This window comes from Grus americana, chromosome 3, assembly GCF_028858705.1.
Source record: "Grus americana isolate bGruAme1 chromosome 3, bGruAme1.mat, whole genome shotgun sequence".
Classification (NCBI taxonomy): Eukaryota; Metazoa; Chordata; class Aves; order Gruiformes; family Gruidae; genus Grus; species Grus americana.
This window is the reverse complement of record NC_072854.1, coordinates 456,293-471,801: the sequence shown is the minus strand read 5'-3', so window position 1 is coordinate 471,801 and position 15,509 is coordinate 456,293. Positions and strand designations below refer to the sequence as shown.

At 66.8% G+C, this 15,509-nt stretch overlaps 1 protein-coding gene and 2 non-coding genes across 3 annotated transcripts; 2 read left to right on the top strand and 1 right to left on the bottom strand.

Annotated features, from left to right (window-relative positions):
• Positions 1 to 1,591: 1,591 nt before the first annotated feature.
• Positions 1,592 to 1,755, top strand: LOC129205452 (U1 spliceosomal RNA). The gene has a single exon (XR_008576740.1). It is a non-coding gene; the product is annotated as a U1 spliceosomal RNA (small nuclear RNA).
• A 940-nt stretch (positions 1,756 to 2,695) lies between these two features.
• On the bottom strand, positions 2,696 to 2,859 carry LOC129205451 (U1 spliceosomal RNA). The gene has a single exon (XR_008576739.1). It is a non-coding gene; the product is annotated as a U1 spliceosomal RNA (small nuclear RNA).
• Positions 2,860 to 3,742: 883 nt separating this feature from the next.
• On the top strand, positions 3,743 to 15,502 carry TMEM214 (transmembrane protein 214). The gene is made up of 17 exons (XM_054820016.1): positions 3,743 to 3,950; positions 4,220 to 4,425; positions 6,419 to 6,569; positions 7,679 to 7,813; positions 8,654 to 8,736; positions 9,129 to 9,234; positions 10,221 to 10,302; positions 11,291 to 11,392; positions 11,502 to 11,643; positions 12,566 to 12,657; positions 12,753 to 12,801; positions 13,142 to 13,255; positions 13,581 to 13,698; positions 13,955 to 14,051; positions 14,184 to 14,352; positions 14,818 to 14,969; positions 15,099 to 15,502. Exons 1-17 carry the CDS (start codon positions 3,755 to 3,757, stop codon positions 15,223 to 15,225), a joined length of 2,121 nt encoding a protein of 706 aa, XP_054675991.1. The 5' UTR covers positions 3,743 to 3,754; the 3' UTR covers positions 15,226 to 15,502.
• The last annotated feature ends 7 nt before the right edge of the window (positions 15,503 to 15,509 follow it).

Here is a 15,509-nt window from a genome sequence, read left to right as displayed (position 1 = left end):
CCCGCCACGCTCGCGGCACGCCCCCACGCCTCGCGCTAATCCCCATTGATCCCCCGCAAGCAGCGCCCACGCGGCGCCCGCGCCCGCCCACGCTGAGCGGCGGTGTGACACGGGTGGTTCCCGTGGTGCCGTGCGCGGTGCCTTGATCTGCGTGACCCCGCCCCCTCGCGCGAGGCCCCGCCCCGGCGTCGCGGAGCGGCTCTGCCGGCAGCGGCGCGATCTGCATGGCCACGCCCCCGCCCCAAGGCCCCGCCCCTCTCCCCGCCCATTCCCGCAGCTGCGGGCGGTCGGGTCAGGCCCGGCCCTTTCCTGCCGCCTCCCTGCACCCCCGGTGCCGCTGCCCGCAGACCCCAGCCCGGACCCTCCGCCGTCCCGGGGACCGGTCCCACGGCCGCGGGGTGCAGCACCGTGGCGACCCCCCCGGTCAGTGCCGCAGCGAGCTCCGCTCTCGGCTGCCATCCTTGCTCGTGGCCGTGCCCTGCCCCCTCGGCCCCTCCGTCCCCGGCCGTGCACAGCGCTGCCCCGCACCAGCCGTGGGCCAGCTGGCGCCCGCCTGTCCCCGTCCCCAGGCGCCACCAAGGAGCCGATGCTCCCCACAGGCCTCACAGGCCCTGGCACTGCTGTCAGGCTCGGCTGCTCCTGCGCCGGGGCCAGCCGTGTGCGGCAGGGGTGACATTTACCTTCCTGCAGCCCCCTGTGCCGTGACCGCGCTGATCGCAGGTCACCAAGCGTGGCTCACCATGGCCCCTGCCAACTCCCGCAGCACACCCGGTGTGTCCCGTTGGGGCTGGGGACTCCCGTATGTCCACGGTGCCGCAGCATTCCCTGCCCTGGTCCCGGGGGGCATCGTCCCTGCTCCAGCCCTTCCCTGCGTGCTGGGACCCCAAAGTCCAGAGTGATGCAGGCATCTAGTGCCTCCCCCCTCCCACCTCCTGTGTCACCAGGTCCCCTGTGCACAGCACCCTGCCCGTGGCCTGTGTCACCCGTGGCCACTCAGCTCCCACGGGCCTGGCCTCATCCCCGGGCTGGGGCACATCTGCTCTGCCTGGCCCCCCTACCCCCTCTGCACGGTCCCTGCGGTGTCCGCGTTTCGGCAGCGGCTCCCTGCCCGTCCCTGCGGGGCTCCGGGCGCTGCGTGGGTTGGAGGGGCGACCCCCGACTGCTGTCACGACTGTCGCCACGCGGCGGCACGGGGGGGGGGTGTACCTCCGCGGGCGGGGCAGCGCTCCGAATGGCCGCTTGGGGGCGCTGCTCTGCGGACTGGCCTGGGGCGGGGCCTTGGGGCGGGGGCGTGGCCATGCAGATCGCGCCGCTGCCGGCAGAGCCGCTCCGCGACGCCGGGGCGGGGCCTCGCGCGAGGGGGCGGGGTCACGCAGATCAAGGCACCGCGCACGGCACCACGGGAACCACCCGTGTCACACCGCCGCTCAGCGTGGGCGGGCGCGGGCGCCGCGTGGGCGCTGCTTGCGGGGGATCAATGGGGATTAGCGCGAGGCGTGGGGGCGTGCCGCGAGCGTGGCGGGGCGGGGAGTGTCCGTGCGTTGGGGGTGGGTGTGGAGTGATGTGGCGGTGCGGTGCGGGAGGGGGTGTCATACTTACCTGGCAGGGGAGACACCATGATCAGGCAGGTGGTTTTCCCAGGGCGAGGCTCATCCCCTGCACTCCGGGTGTGCTGACCCCTGCGATTTCCCCAAATGCGGGAAACTCGACTGCATAATTTGTGGTAGTGGGGGACTGCGTTCGCGCTCTCCCCTGACATCTCTGCCGTACAAGGACAGACAGAGCTCTACGACCTTCGGTAGCTCCTCAGGGCTCTTGCGGCCCCGCGGGGGGAACGTCGGGTTCGGCGGAAGGGCAGGACCCTCCCAGGCCCCGCTCCCTGATCCCCACCGTCTCTCCGCGGGGACAGCGGGAGCGGCCGGGGCGCAGCGGTGCCCGTTGGGGCCGCGGGCTTCCCGTGTTCTGCCGGCGCGAAGGCTCCGTGATCGCCGTGTAGAGCAAAATCAAATGTAACCAGGACCATCGCTGCTAAAGGACGGCGTTGCACGGCCCTACCCCTGGGTTAACGTTTATCCGACCAATATACTAACTAAGATGTGATTGTCAAGAAGCAGAACTGTAACTGATAAATTGATAGTTTGACCAACGATCCCTGAAGAACCGTTTGGGCTTGCCAGAAGTACCGGGAAACGAGGGGAAAGGTAATTCCGGCAGGGGGAATCGCGACCACCGACCCACGGACCACCTACCCCAATTATTCCACCTGCTCGAAGATAAAGGAGGAGCAAAGAACCGAGCGTGCGCTCTAGTTTGCATGCTAGAGCAATCATTTATGGCGTAGCAATGCATACGCATTAGGAAGATGAATATGTGAATGTATTACGCATAAATAACCCCTGATGTGAAGCTCTGGGGTGCTGTTCTGGGACAGACGCTACATCTGCGCGAATACGCCACGAAATACCTCTGCTCCGCGTGGCTGTGAGCGTATGGGCTATGGGTAAAGGAACCCCCGGGTTTGGGACAGCAGCCTCCTGCAACCGGCACCTCGCGACCGCGGGCCCGCTCGCCCGGGGACCCGCGCAGGACCCGACTCTGCGGGGAAAGGGGAGTTCGGAGACTCTGCGGGGGTACTGAGAGCGCCGCGAGGCAGCTCCGTACCGGTGTTCAGTCTGTCCTTGTACGGCAGAGATGTCAGGGGAGAGCGCGAACGCAGTCCCCCACTACCACAAATTATGCAGTCGAGTTTCCCGCATTTGGGGAAATCGCAGGGGTCAGCACACCCGGAGTGCAGGGGATGAGCCTCGCCCTGGGAAAACCACCTGCCTGATCATGGTGTCTCCCCTGCCAGGTAAGTATGACACCCCCTCCCGCACCGCACCGCCACATCACTCCACACCCACCCCCAACGCACGGACACTCCCCGCCCCGCCACGCTCGCGGCACGCCCCCACGCCTCGCGCTAATCCCCATTGATCCCCCGCAAGCAGCGCCCACGCGGCGCCCGCGCCCGCCCACGCTGAGCGGCGGTGTGACACGGGTGGTTCCCGTGGTGCCGTGCGCGGTGCCTTGATCTGCGTGACCCCGCCCCCTCGCGCGAGGCCCCGCCCCGGCGTCTCGGAGCGGCTCTGCCGGCAGCGGCGCGATCTGCATGGCCACGCCCCCGCCCCAAGGCCCCGCCCCCGCGGATCGGCCGCGCCGGTGCGAACTCCATGGCCGCGCCCCCTCCCACAAGGCCCCGCCTCCTGGCGCCTCGGCCCGCAGAGGCAGGATCTGCATGGCCCCGCCCCTCTCTGCAGGCTCCGCCCTTCCCTCCGCCTCGGCCCGCCCCCTCCCTGTGCCCGGGGCCCTCGGAGAAGGCGGGGCCGGGCGGGGCCGCATCTGTGGCGGCGGTGCCCGTCGGTCGGCCCTGCCCTGGCCCGGGATAGCGGCTCGGACAACACGGGCAGTACCGGGGCGGGGCGCGGGCAGAGTGGGGCGGGCGGCCGAGAGCTCCCGGCGTTGGCGGCGCTGCCGGGGCGGGGCGGGGCCACCCGGGGGGGGCGGGGGCATGCTGGGGGCGGGGCTACTCTGGGGCGTGGCCGCTCTGGGGGCGGGGTCGCTCTGGGGGCGGGGCGCGTTGGCCCCATCCCGTCCGAGCCGACACGGCGGCAGCCCGGTCACGTGGCGCCCAGCGAGGCGGGGCGGAGACGTGGCACCAGCCGCGCGGGACCCGTGTGCGCGGCTGCGGCCAATCGGCGGGGGCGGCGTGCGCATGCGCCCCGCATCGCCCCGCCCGGCGCCCCCCGCTCCCCTGCGCTCGGCGGCGATGGCGGCGGCGGGACCGGGCCCGGCCTCGGCCGGCGGCGGCCGCTGGGAGGTGGTGCGGAAGGGCCGGCGGCCCGCGGGAGGCTCCGGAAGCCGCCGCGCCCTGGGCGAGGCCAACGCCGGCCGCGCGCTGCCTTTGGCCGGTGAGTGCGGCGGGGCGTGCGTGGGGCCCGTGGGGTCCCTGGGGCCGGGGAGGCCCGTGGCTCCGGGGAGGCCCTGCTTGGGGCCGGGTGGTCTGGCGTGGGGCGGGCGCGGTGAGGTCGCGGGGGGGGCGGTCAGCACAGCGGTACCGGGGGCTCCCGCCCGGCTGCGTTGCCCAGGTGGGCCCGACCCAGGCTGGGGCTTGGGCCCGGTTTTGCCCGTCGGTGCTCTGGGTGCTCCCGGCCACCTTCTGCCCCTTCCCCGGTCGTAGCTCCTATCGCCACCTCCGACACCATCTTCGAGCTGGGCTTCGAGAAGACGCTGAAGAAGCAGAACAAGGAGCAGGTCCCTCCCGCCTCCGTGCCCGAGCAGCCGCACCGGAAGCAGCACTCGGGGAAGAACGCGAAGAAACCGTCGGCGAACGACGCCGGCGCCAAACCGGGGAAATGCCGCTCGCTGGAGGAAGCCCTGAGAGCCGTGAGTGTGCCCGGCCGGGCCCCCGTGGGTGCTGTGTCTGCGGGCCGCTCGTCCCCAGCCCACCCCGTTCCTGCCAGCCTGGGGGTGCCCAGGTCGCTCCCGGCCGGCGTTACCCCGGCAGAGCCGAAGCTCCGGGTGCCGTTGTTAGATCTGGTCGAAGGGAGCGGCACGAAGAGCGCGGCGCCCTGTTTCGGCTTAGCCTTGTCGCACCTCGGCAGGAGGCGGTGGCCAGCTCCTGCGCCCCAGCCCCCCTGTGCTGGGAGACCCCCGGGCTCGTTACCGCGTCCCCGCCTTCACACAGGGCAGGGTGCTCCTGCCTGCCGCTGCCTGCAGCCCAGGGTGGTCGCCTTCGCTGTGGGAGCAGAGCAGATGGCGCTCGGTGCTTTGGCGAGCTCAGGGCTGGCCGGGGGTTGTGTCTCGTGCGTGAAGCTGTGCTTTTGCTGTAGGCAGGAGGCGGCTGGAAGGGAATTTCTGGTTTCTCTCCTCGCCCACTCCCTGTCTGCTGTCTGGGAGGAATCCTGAGAAGCGTCGCTGGCGAAACCTCCCTGTCCTCCCGGCTGAGGTCCTGGGGAGCCGCTTGCAGCTCCTGCTCCCTGCGTTTCAGATGAATCCGTAGAACTTGTTTGTCTTCCTCCCGCCTGTTCTTGTGGTCTCTGAGCACAGACGGGTTGTAGGAAGGAACCCCAAATTAACTCTGTGGAGGTAACGTGTCCACAGGGAAGGCGGCTGCCTGGCAGGGCTCTCCGGCAGTGCTCGCCCATCCAGCTCCGCACTGGCACCCGAGTGTCGCGTCCCGTTTGTGCCCCAAGCACCTCTGATCCCCCCGCCGCAGGGGGGGTTCCTCCGCTCCGCTGGGCACGGGCGGTTCTGCGCATCCAGCTTTCGCACGTGGAGACAGCTCAGAGCAGAATTCACGTGTGTTATCTCCGTGTGTGTCACGGCAGATATTCCTCAGGGAGAGCAGGCTGGGGCTGAGGCGCGGTTGCCCTGTAGCCTCGCACAGCTCCGCAGCGACAAATGACAAACACCGTTGTGCGACTGTTGCTCCATCAGCTTCGCTGAAAGCGCCGTTTAGTTTGTTTGGCGTGGCAGCAGCTACTTATTCCTCTTTTCAAAACGGCTGCTGAAATGAATGTGCAACAAAAGGTGCCCGACTCGGGTTTAATAACGTGCTGTGGCTGAAATCCACGGCGTACGGAAATGTTAGACTCTGCAAAACTGCAACCAGCCGTTAAAGTCTTGCTGCATCCCCTAAACGCCCTGAAGCGCAGACAGGCAAACTCAGATAGTCTGGGTTTAAAGCAGACGACAAACACATTTCCTGACAGCACAGGAGGAGGAAGGTGAGGGGATGTGAGCCGACGTCCGGACTCGCGTTGTTCATCACGTGGGTCTCAATGATCTTTGCCGGGCTGCAGCCTCGCGCTGTCTCCTGCCCAGAGCGAGCCTTTGGTGATGCCGGCACGCTCCTCGGCAGTTTGCGCGGAGCCGGCTGGTCCCAGGCGAAGCTCACCGTACCGCACGCAGGAGTGCAGAGCCACGATTGGCGTGCCAGCGCCAGCGGGAAGGTGGAGCAAGGAGAACCTCCATGAGCCCGGGGACGGCTCCACAGAGGGAGAAGGCTCGTTTCTGCGGCCGTGCCGGTGCTGCCCGTCCTTCTGACGGCTCTGGGCCTTTCTGCAGCCCCTTCGGCACCGGGCGCCTGCAGGGCCCCGCGCGGGTTTTGTTATTCCCGGTAGCGGTCTTTGCTAATCTGAAGAAAATGTGTTTCCAGCACAAAAGCAAATGCTGTTTCCAGGCCAGTGCCCCCATTTGCATTAGGAGGGGGTGGACGGGGGGTTCTGTGTGGGAAGGGCAGCGTTCTCAGGATGAAGGTGGGGGGTGCTTCCCTTCGTGCCCAGCAGCCCTGTAGCAGCTGCAGTTAACTTCTTTCCCTGCTTTTTGCCCAGTTCTGCGCATCCCGGCTTGAATTTGTTGCATGTGTCACTTCCAGCTCGACTTGGCGGATCTGCAGAAGGAGCTGGACAAAAGCCAGAGCGTGTTCCCCGAGAACCCCTCTGTCTGGGTGAAGGACCTGGCCAGCTACCTCAACTACAAGCTGCAGGCGCCCAGGAGCGACCCCATGCTGAGCCAGCACCCCCACGGTCAGTGGCGTTTAACCCGCTTCGCCCCAGAGCGCCTTTGTGCCTCGCAGAGGCATGCAGAGCGACGGGGTGGCCGCTTCTCTGCGGTTGGGCCATAAAACCATGCGGGGATGGGGCGGCCGGGCACAGGGAGCGGCTTGGGATGGGGCCTCTGACCGCTGCCCTCCTGTCCCCCCTCCCTGGGCAATCTTATGGAATTGTTTGGGTCAGAAAAGAGCCTTGAGGCCATCGAGGCTTGGTGCCAGCAGGAGGAGCGGAAGGAGCTCGGTGTTGTGTTCTTGGCCAGGTTTATTTTGTGCAGGTTCCATAAGAGCGCAGGTTAGAGCGCAGCTCGGGGAAGAGGCAGCTTTTAGAAACATCGGAGCAGACCCGGGGACCAAAACAGTCAGAGGCGTGAAAGGAAAAAACCTGTTTTCACCTGAGACAAATCGGGTGGAGCCTGTCCTGCAGTCTGGGCTTGTTCGCTGCAAACCGAGTTGTTTGGGCTTTCCTTTGCTTTTTCCCCACTCCAAACAGTTTTGGGGTTTTTTTTCTGTGCCAAAACTGTCTTGGGAAACTTGGTAATAGAAAAGGCACGAGACTGTTCTTTATCCAACAAATAAAATAGGGATTATTTACTTGGTTCTGGATAGTACTGCAATTGGCTTTCCTTGACTATAAGACAAGAAATTGTCCGCGCAGTTGACAAATTCAACATCCCGTAGTCACCCCTTCTCCGTAAGGACCCACGACCTTATCGCGGAACTTGGGGAATCTGCTCGCAGGTGTCCGCCCTCATCTTTAGAGGGAGATTCTGGCTGGATTTTCCTCCTATGCACGATGCGCTGGTCTGCGCTTGCTTAGAGCGCTTGTTACTGGAGGTGACGATGGGCAAAAGAGCAGAATATCTTCCCAAAACCCGTGCGTATCCTGTGGCATCAACGTTTAGCAAAAAGCGATCCTTCACTGCTGAGTTAGGTGCGTCTACCGTAGAATAACTGAGAAAAGTCGTTGTCGGCCGCGTGGTGTAGGGGGCCAAGGTGCTTCTCTGCGCTGGGCCAGCCTCTCCTTGCAGCTGCAGCTAAAACTCTCACAAAATTAAACTCTTCCCGCTCTTGCGTTGGCTCCAGACTACCCGTACTGCCTCGTGAGCAAGGAGCTGAGGAGCATCATCAGATCCCTGCTGGGAAGGTCGTCCAGCGTGCTGGAGCTCTTCTTTGACCACTGTGTCTATACCATGCTGCAGGAGCTGGACAAAACCCCGGGTAAGATGCAGTCGGCGCAGGTCCGGGGCGCCCGTTGTGCCCCGATAGCGTGGGGATCTGGTGCTGAGGCTGGCTGACCATGGGGATGCTGCTGCTCCTCTTTTAAGAGCTCTTCTGAATTCCTCTGCGGAGAAGGCGAGGTGGGAAACTCCTTCTGCACGTCCTGCGTGCGGTGAGGGGCTGCTCCTGCCCGGGCGGCTCGTCGGTGGGATGTGAAATGCTGCTGAGGCCGTGGCGTTTTGGGCTGGAGGAGCGGAGCAGGCGTGATGGGGGGCGAGATAAGAGCCCAGCACGGTGCTGTTGGGGCAGAATTGCAGACCGCAGGGTGCGTGGTGGAAAACGCTTTTCCGAGGGCCCGTGCATCGTGGCGTGTGGTGCTGCGGCTTTTACAACGGGACCTTTTGGCTTTACGAAACTTGGCAAAGGCTGGTTTGTCGCTGTGCTGCGGTGGGGCGTTTGCCGCGAAGCGAGGGGTCCCGCCTGAGTGGCCGCGTTGGCCGGCTCTTCGGGCAGCGCCGTGAACGATGGTGATGGCCTGCTGCTTGCAGCAGAGTGTTGGGGACAAACGCTGGCCACCCGTTGCTGTGCGTCCCCTGCCATGCCGGCCACCGCCGGGAGCCCCCGTGTCCTGGAGCCCCCGTGTCCTGGAGCCCTGCAGCAGGGGGGTCCCAGGCAGCCCAGGAGGGAGCGGGACCCGCGCCGCTGCGGTGGGGCTCGTGCACCTTCGTTAGCCGGTGAACGGGGCAGGTTGTCACCCCCCGCCTGCTGGGGGTGGCGCAGGGGACAGGGAGGTGTCTGAGGGGGCCGGTGGCTGAGAGCCCCCCGTGCGCTCTGTTTCAGGGGAGTCTCTACACGGGTACAGGATCTGCATCCAGGCGGTGCTCCTGGACAGGCCCAGAATCGCCACGATGAACCTGGGCAAGGTGAGCCGGGGTCCTGGGTTCGCAGGCAGTTCCCAGGCGGATGCGGTAAACCCAGCAGCGCCGCTCCTCTGCCTCCCGTCCCGAGGATCCCCCCGGGCAGCTGGGCGATGGAAGTTAATTATAAGATCTTTCCCATCTTTTCCTTGAGGCAGCAATTCAGACATTTGTATTTGACAGTATTTACTTAATATCAACACGGGTTCATTTATGATATCTTTATTATAAATCCATATACACTCAAAAAATAATTCAGAAGCATTCCCGTTAATGGGAATTCCTTCGGGAGCCGCCGGGGTCGTCCCGAATGATGCAGCTCCGGGCTCGTTTGTGGCGGCGTTGGGGTGGGACGGGCTGAGGCTCTTCTTGACCGACGTGTCTTGTCTTGCCCGCAGTACTTGGAGGTGCTGCGGTCCCACCAGAACAGGCCAGCGAAATGCCTTACCGTGCTCTGGGCGCTGGGACAGGCCGGATTCACCGACCTCCACGAGGGCCTGAAAGGTGAGAGCCGGGAGCGGAGGGCTGGCCGTCCCCGGTACTGCCCGTGCGTCTCCGCTCCCGCTGCTGTTACCGCCCGGGTGTGTGCTCTGCTGCAAAACACGCCGTCCCACTGCTGGAGAGGGGGCTGCGGTGCCCGGGGGGTCCTGGGGGCAAATGGCTCGGCGGGGGGGATACCCAGGAACCGGGGTACCCCCCGGTGAGGGCACAGCGGGCCCGCCGGTGCTCGCTTTGGGAGCAGAGTCACTGAGGCTGGAAAAGACCCCCAGGGTCATCGTGTTCCCTGCGCTGGGTCGGGGTTTGCTGCCCGCTGTTCCCAACTGCTCGTCACGCCTCGTGCGTGCCTTCGGCCGTGCGTGTGAACGCTTGGCACTGCTGCAGGAGGGGAGTGACCTGTGCTGAAGTGTGTTTATAGAGGCACAAACGCTCGGTGCTTGCAGTGGCGACGCTGTCGAGCTGCGTAAAGTGCTTAATTATTTTCAGGGAAGCTGGAGATGTCACAAGAAGCACTTTGCTTACAGAAGGGCGAGTTCAGGCCTTGTGCCCAGCCGTGGCAGCCGCTCTGCAGCAACAGGAACTGCCTTACGGCATCTCCTCTCCGGGGAGCGCTTTCCCCGGGCTGGAACAGAGAAACGGCCAGATCCCGGGAGGAACCGGGAGCAGAGCGCGCTGCTCTGCCCTTCCTCCGAGAGCGGAGCAGGCGAGGTAGCGCAGCCGCCCTGGAGCCCTTCCCGAGGCATCTGTCCGTCTGTCTGGTCGCCTGCCAGGCGTTCTGAGTGGGGAAACGGGCCGGTGGTTTGTTCTGAGTCTCGGGGTAGCTGCTAGTCCTGGTGCCTGAGCATCCCTCTGCTTTTCAGTCACCCGGTGTGGAGCCGAGGAGTGCTCACGCTGATGGACGGAGCACACGGCGTGGCCGGGGAGGGCTCCGTGCTGTGGGGGCACAGCAGGACCCCCCCGCTCCTGATCTGACCGCTGCCTCTCTCCCGCAGTGTGGCTCGGCGTCATGCTCCCGGTGCTCGGGATCAAGTCTCTCTCCCCGTACGCCGTTGCTTACCTGGACCGTCTGCTGATGTGAGTTACACCTCGCTTTCGTTACCAGGGTGTCTTCGTTAAGGGGAGCGAACGCCTGCCCGGGCTGCTGGGTGCGGGGTGACTGCATCTGCGCTGCGCTGGTGGAAAAACCTGAGTGTGCCTGTGGGAGAGCGCGAGGGAGCGGGTGTGCGTGCCCCGCGTGCCCTGCAGAGCTGCAGCCCTGGGCTTGCCGTGCAGGTTCGTTTGTCCCCGATCTTTGGTGGCTGCACCTTGTGCTGGCTGCCTGGACAGCAGTCGTGGCACCTCCTGACCGCATCCGGTGCCTCGATGGCCGCTGGTTCCACTGCGGCTGTACAGAGATGCCGTGTTCCTGCGCCGGTTTCCTCTCTTTGCCACTGCTGATGGCTGTCCTAACGCCGGCGGGCAGGCGGTGCGGGGGAGGCAGAGCCCTTTCTCGGCCGGCCACGGCGACCACCCCGAGGCAGGAGAGCAGCTGAGGTGTTGCAGGCAGCTGAGCTTTTCACTGCCAGAAGGGAGGTGGCGTTTGGGCAAGGGGGGGACAGGCGGCCTCGCGGCCTCGGCGCGGTGTCGGGGCACTGGGGGTCCCTGCAGTCACTCCAGCACCCGGCGTGGAAGAACTTCTGGTGCCGCACGGTGCCGGTAGCCGGCGTGGAAGTGGGGACGGTTGGGAGCGGCTTCGTGGGGGGCCCCGAGGGGCATCCCCTGCCCTTCCAAAGGGCTCAGGGGGTGGCTGGCCCCCCTTGGCCGCCTGCCTGTCCCAGGGTGTGGAGGCAGCTGCCTGCGTCCGTCCTGCCCGGCCGGCTGCTGCCAGGATGTGATACAGCGCCTGGAGCTGTGGCGAGGGCAGGGAACCGCGGTGGCCAGCAACCACCCACGTGTGCCTGAGCGGTGTGTCCCGCCGAAGGGGAACCCCCGGGGCCGGGCCGAGGGCAGCCCTTCCTTCCCAGACCACGTTCGGCCACCGGCACGTCTGTCACCGCTCACGGGGTTTGTTTCCGCTGCGCAGGATGCACCCAAACCTGACCAAAGGCTTCGGTATGATCGGACCCAAGGATTTCTTTCCCCTCCTGGACTTTGCCTTCATGCCCAACAACTCGCTGCCGCCCAGGTATGCCAGCACACCCCCTGGACCGGCCTGGTGTGGGCCGCGCTGTGGGGCCAGCGCCCCGGTCGCCTCGCTGGCCGCTCTCCGCAGCCCCGGTGCCGTCTCCCCTCAGCCTGCAGGAGCAGCTGCGGCGGCTCTACCCTCGCCTGAAGGTGCTGGCGTTCGGCGCGAAGCCGGAGACAGCGCTGCACACCTACTTCCCCTCCTTCCTCTCCCGAGCTACGCCAAGCTGCCCTCCCGGCATGAAAAAAGAGGTGAGCCCTGAGCGAGGGGTGCGTGGCTGCCGCACTGCAGGAACCCCAGTCCCAGCACGTCACCGCGTGGCTCGGGGCAGGGGAGCGGCGGCAGGCTGGATACGTGCCGTCAGGAGGGCGAGGACGGTGTTCGTGGGCGGGTTTTCCTGCTGCCCGCACCCAGGGTCTGGGGATGCCGGACCCACAAGTTGTTCGGTGCCCCAGGGGCTGGCTGGGATGAGAGCAGCCAGACGGTGGGTTGGGGGTGGTCGGCTCTGCCGGCGTACGGCCTGGGGCACGGTGTGTCCGATGTGTCAAACCGAGTGACGTGTGTCAGGCTGGGGGCAAGGATCAAGTGTGATGACCTGCTGTGTGCTCCTAGAATCATCAAATCATTGAATCCCTGATGGGTTTGGGTGGGCAGGGACCCCACAGCCCACCCAGTGCCACCCCTGCCATGGGCAGGGACACCCTCCACTAGCCCAGCTTGCCCAAAGCCCCATCCAACCTGGCCTTGAACACTGCCAGGGAGCCAGGGGCAGCCACAGCTTCTCTGGGCACCCTGTGCCAGGGCCTCAGCACCCTCACAGGGAAGGATTTCTGCCTCACATCCCATCTCCATCTCCCCTCCTGCAGCTTCAGGCCATGCCCCTTGGCCTGTCACTCCCTGCCCTTGGCACCAGCCCCTCTCCAGCTTTCCTGGAGCCCCTGCAGGGACTGGAAGGGGCTCTAAGGTCTCCCCGCAGCCTTCTCTTCTCCAGGCTGAACCAGCCCAACTCTCTCAGCCTGAGGTCTCCAGAGCAGAGGTGCTCCAGCCCTCGCCTCATCTCCGTGGCCTCCTCTGGCCTGGCTCCAACAGCTCCGTGTCCTTCTTGTGCTGGGGACCCCCGAGCTGGACGTGGTACTGTGGGGGGGGTCTCACAAGCTCTTCCTCTCTTCGCAGCTCTTGACCTCCATGAGCCAGTGCCTGAGCCTGGACCCCCTGAGCTTCAGCGTCTGGAGGCAGCTGTACACCAAGCACCTCTCCCAGTCCAGGTCGGTTCCTGCCTGCCCGCTGCCGCCGTTCAGGAGTGTGTTCAGTCGCTCCGGAGCTCCTGACCAAGCCCCGTGTTCTCTCTCTCCCCCCATAGTTTGCTCCTGAACCATCTGCTGGAGTCCTGGGACAGCAGCAGCAAGAAGGTAGGAGCCAGCTGTGGACCGGAGTTAGGTGGGGTGGGGAGGTGACGGAGCTGTGCCGCTGCGGGAGGTCCCTGGACAGCGGCGTCCCCGTGGGACCCGTGTGCGCCTGCCCGTCACCGCGCCGGCGGCTCAGCCGGGTCGACTGGTGGGGGACGTGCACCGGTGCTTTGTCCTGGGCGCGGAGCCTTGGCGGTGTCCCGCAGCCTGACTCGTCCCGCGGCACCTCGGTGTTCCCGCCCTTGCCAGCTCCTCTCCCTCCGCTCCCTCCTGCGGCGCTGGGCTGCGTGGGCGCGCGGTGCTGCCGGCTCGGGGCCCTGACGCGGCTATTGCTTTCCCCAAGGTGCGCCAGTCGCTGCAGGAAACGATTCGCTCGTTCAAAGTAACGAACGAGGAGCTGGCGGCGAGAGGGCCCAGCACCGACCAGGACGTGGCTGCCTGCGATGCCGCCTGCAAGGTGAGCCCCGGGGCGTGCGGCGCCCGGCGTCAGCCGGTGGGCGGATTTCGGCTCCGTGCTGGGGTTGCGGTTGGCCTCTCCTGCCGCCGGCACGTGCCGGGCCAGGGGCCCCGCAGCGATGTGTCTGCAGGACACGCTGGGGACAGATGGTGCTGGCCCCTGTCCATCCGCCCAGCTGCTCTGCAGATGACGCCGGTTTCCACCGGGAAGCCGGGGGCGGGCGGTGACAGCAGCTGCGAGCGCGGCAACGTGTTGCCGGAGGGTGGTACGACCACGCGGGGACCTCGCCGTGCGGTGACAGGGCCTTGTCCTCCCGCCTGCCCAGGAGCTGCTGCGCAAGATGAAGGGCCGGGGCTTCCCCTGGTCGCGGCTGCTGCTCGTCCTCCTGGTCTTCGCGGCCGGCTTCCTCCTGCACGACGTCCGGACGCACGGCTCCTTCCAGGGTGAGGCGGCTGTGCCCACACAGTGCAGGAACATCCCTGGGGAGCAGCGACTTTGCCGTTCTCGGGAGGGTTCCCCCGGGGCTGCCCCAACCCAGGTTTCCTCTCGGCTCGGGCGTTCCTGTCCCTCTTTCTGCCATCCTGGAGCACCTCCCGAGGTGTTCTGCGGAGCGGCTCGAGCTGCGCGTCCCCGGAGAGAGGTCTCAGGGACAGACCGAGCCGAGGGGGTTGCTCAGGGAGCGGCTCTTGTCCCTTCCAGCCTCCTCTTCTGCTCGCCTGCTTCGCTCCTCTGGCGTCGTGCCGGCCTCGCAGCAGGCCTGGCGGAAGGTCTCGCACTGCTGCCTCGAAGGGTACAGGTCAGTGGCGGCGGTGTGCGTGTCCGGGTGGGCGCGAAGCTGTTCACGCGGCACGGTGAACCCACGCGGGCGCCCCCGTGGCGATGCCGGGGTGGCCGGTGCCACCCTCAGCCGGCGCTCGCCCTCTCCCAGGTGGCTGGCGCGGAATCTGCCTGCCTACGGGTCCCGGGCGGCCGCCGCGCTGCAGCCGCAGCTGGAGCCGCTCTGGGCGAAGAGCGGCGAGGTGGCCCTGTACGCGTCCGAGCGGTTCTCCTCCCTGCTGGCCGGGGCCCACGACAGCCTGCCGCGCCTCGCCGAGTGGGTAAGAAGGGGGGTCCCGGCTGCTGGGGGGTTCCTGCCAGGTGGGAACGCCGAGGGCAGGAGGTGGGGGGAGATCCCAAGGAGGAAGGCGACGTCTCTGCCGCCGCTCCTGCCCCGGCCGTCGGCTGCAAGCCCCGGTGCCGGTGGGTCTGGGGGGAGGGAGGCACCGCAGCCGTTCTCCGGTGCCGTTGTTCCCCCCCCCGCGGCTGCCCCAGCCCTGTGCTGGCGGTGACCGCGTCGCTCTGGGAAGGAGAGGTCTCGGGGACCGCTCGCTGCTCTCCCCAAATCAGCAGCTCGGTGGAAGAGGGGTGACGAGAGCGTCCCGCAGAGCGGGCAGCATGCGTGCGGTGAGACGTGCCGGGCACCGGCCTGGGGACGGTTTGGATACGCCGGGGCGCCCCGACGCGGTGCATGCCTCGGGGAGGCGGGTGTTAAACCCACGCCGGTTCCCCCCCCGCCCCCGCAGCTCCGGTCCCGCGTCCCCGAGTCCCTGCTGCACTTCGCCGAGTGCGTCGCGGAGCTGCTGCTCTTCCTGGTGCGGAGCTGCCTGCTGCCGCTGCTGGAGTGCGTGGCCGCCGCGCTCGACCGGGGCTGGAAGCGCTGGGTGGACGCCTGCAAGTGAGCATCGCTGCCGTCCTCGCCTCCCCGGCCCCGCGCGGCTGCGGCTGGGCTCGCCCCGTCCCTGGCACCCGTGGGTGTCACCCTCCGGCGCCGCCGGTCGGTGACAGAGTGTCGTGCCTTTTGCAGCGGAGAGGCGTCGTGGGGCTGCGTGGGAGAGCGGCTGAGGAGCCTCACGTCCTCGTCCTGGGGCTACCTGCAGAACACGACGCTGGCCGTCACCAACTGGGCCTTGGCCGTCATCTCCGGACGCTGAGCTCCCCCCGGCGAGAGGGACGCGCTCGTGCGGCCCGTGCGTCGGGGAGCGTCGTCAGCGCAGCCCGGGGGACGGAGCTGCCGGGGGAGGAGCTGCGCGTGCGGGGACTCGGGGGGAAAAAAAGCCCAAATGGGGTTTTTATGGGGCAGGTGGTTTTTTCCCTGGGGCCACAGATCCGGGTTTTGCCCACCCGTCCCCTGTCCCCCCGCCCCGGGCCCGAGGAGCCGCCGCTGCCGTGCGCCTGCCGGCCCCAATGAACCAGCCTGGTTTTAGCTTCGTTAGTT

What these genes read in the sequence shown, in the direction of transcription:
- TMEM214 (XM_054820016.1), top strand. Translation starts at nt 3,755, where the DNA reads ATGCGCCCCGCATCGCCCCGCCCGGCGCCCCCCGCTCCCCTGCGCTCG. An exon ending in CCGCGCGCTGCCTTTGGCCG is followed by an intron (nt 3,951 to 4,219) that starts GTGAGTGCGGCG and finishes CCCCGGTCGTAG; the next exon opens with CTCCTATCGCCACCTCCGAC. An exon ending in GGAGCTGGACAAAACCCCGG is followed by an intron (nt 7,814 to 8,653) that starts GTAAGATGCAGT and finishes GCTCTGTTTCAG; the next exon opens with GGGAGTCTCTACACGGGTAC.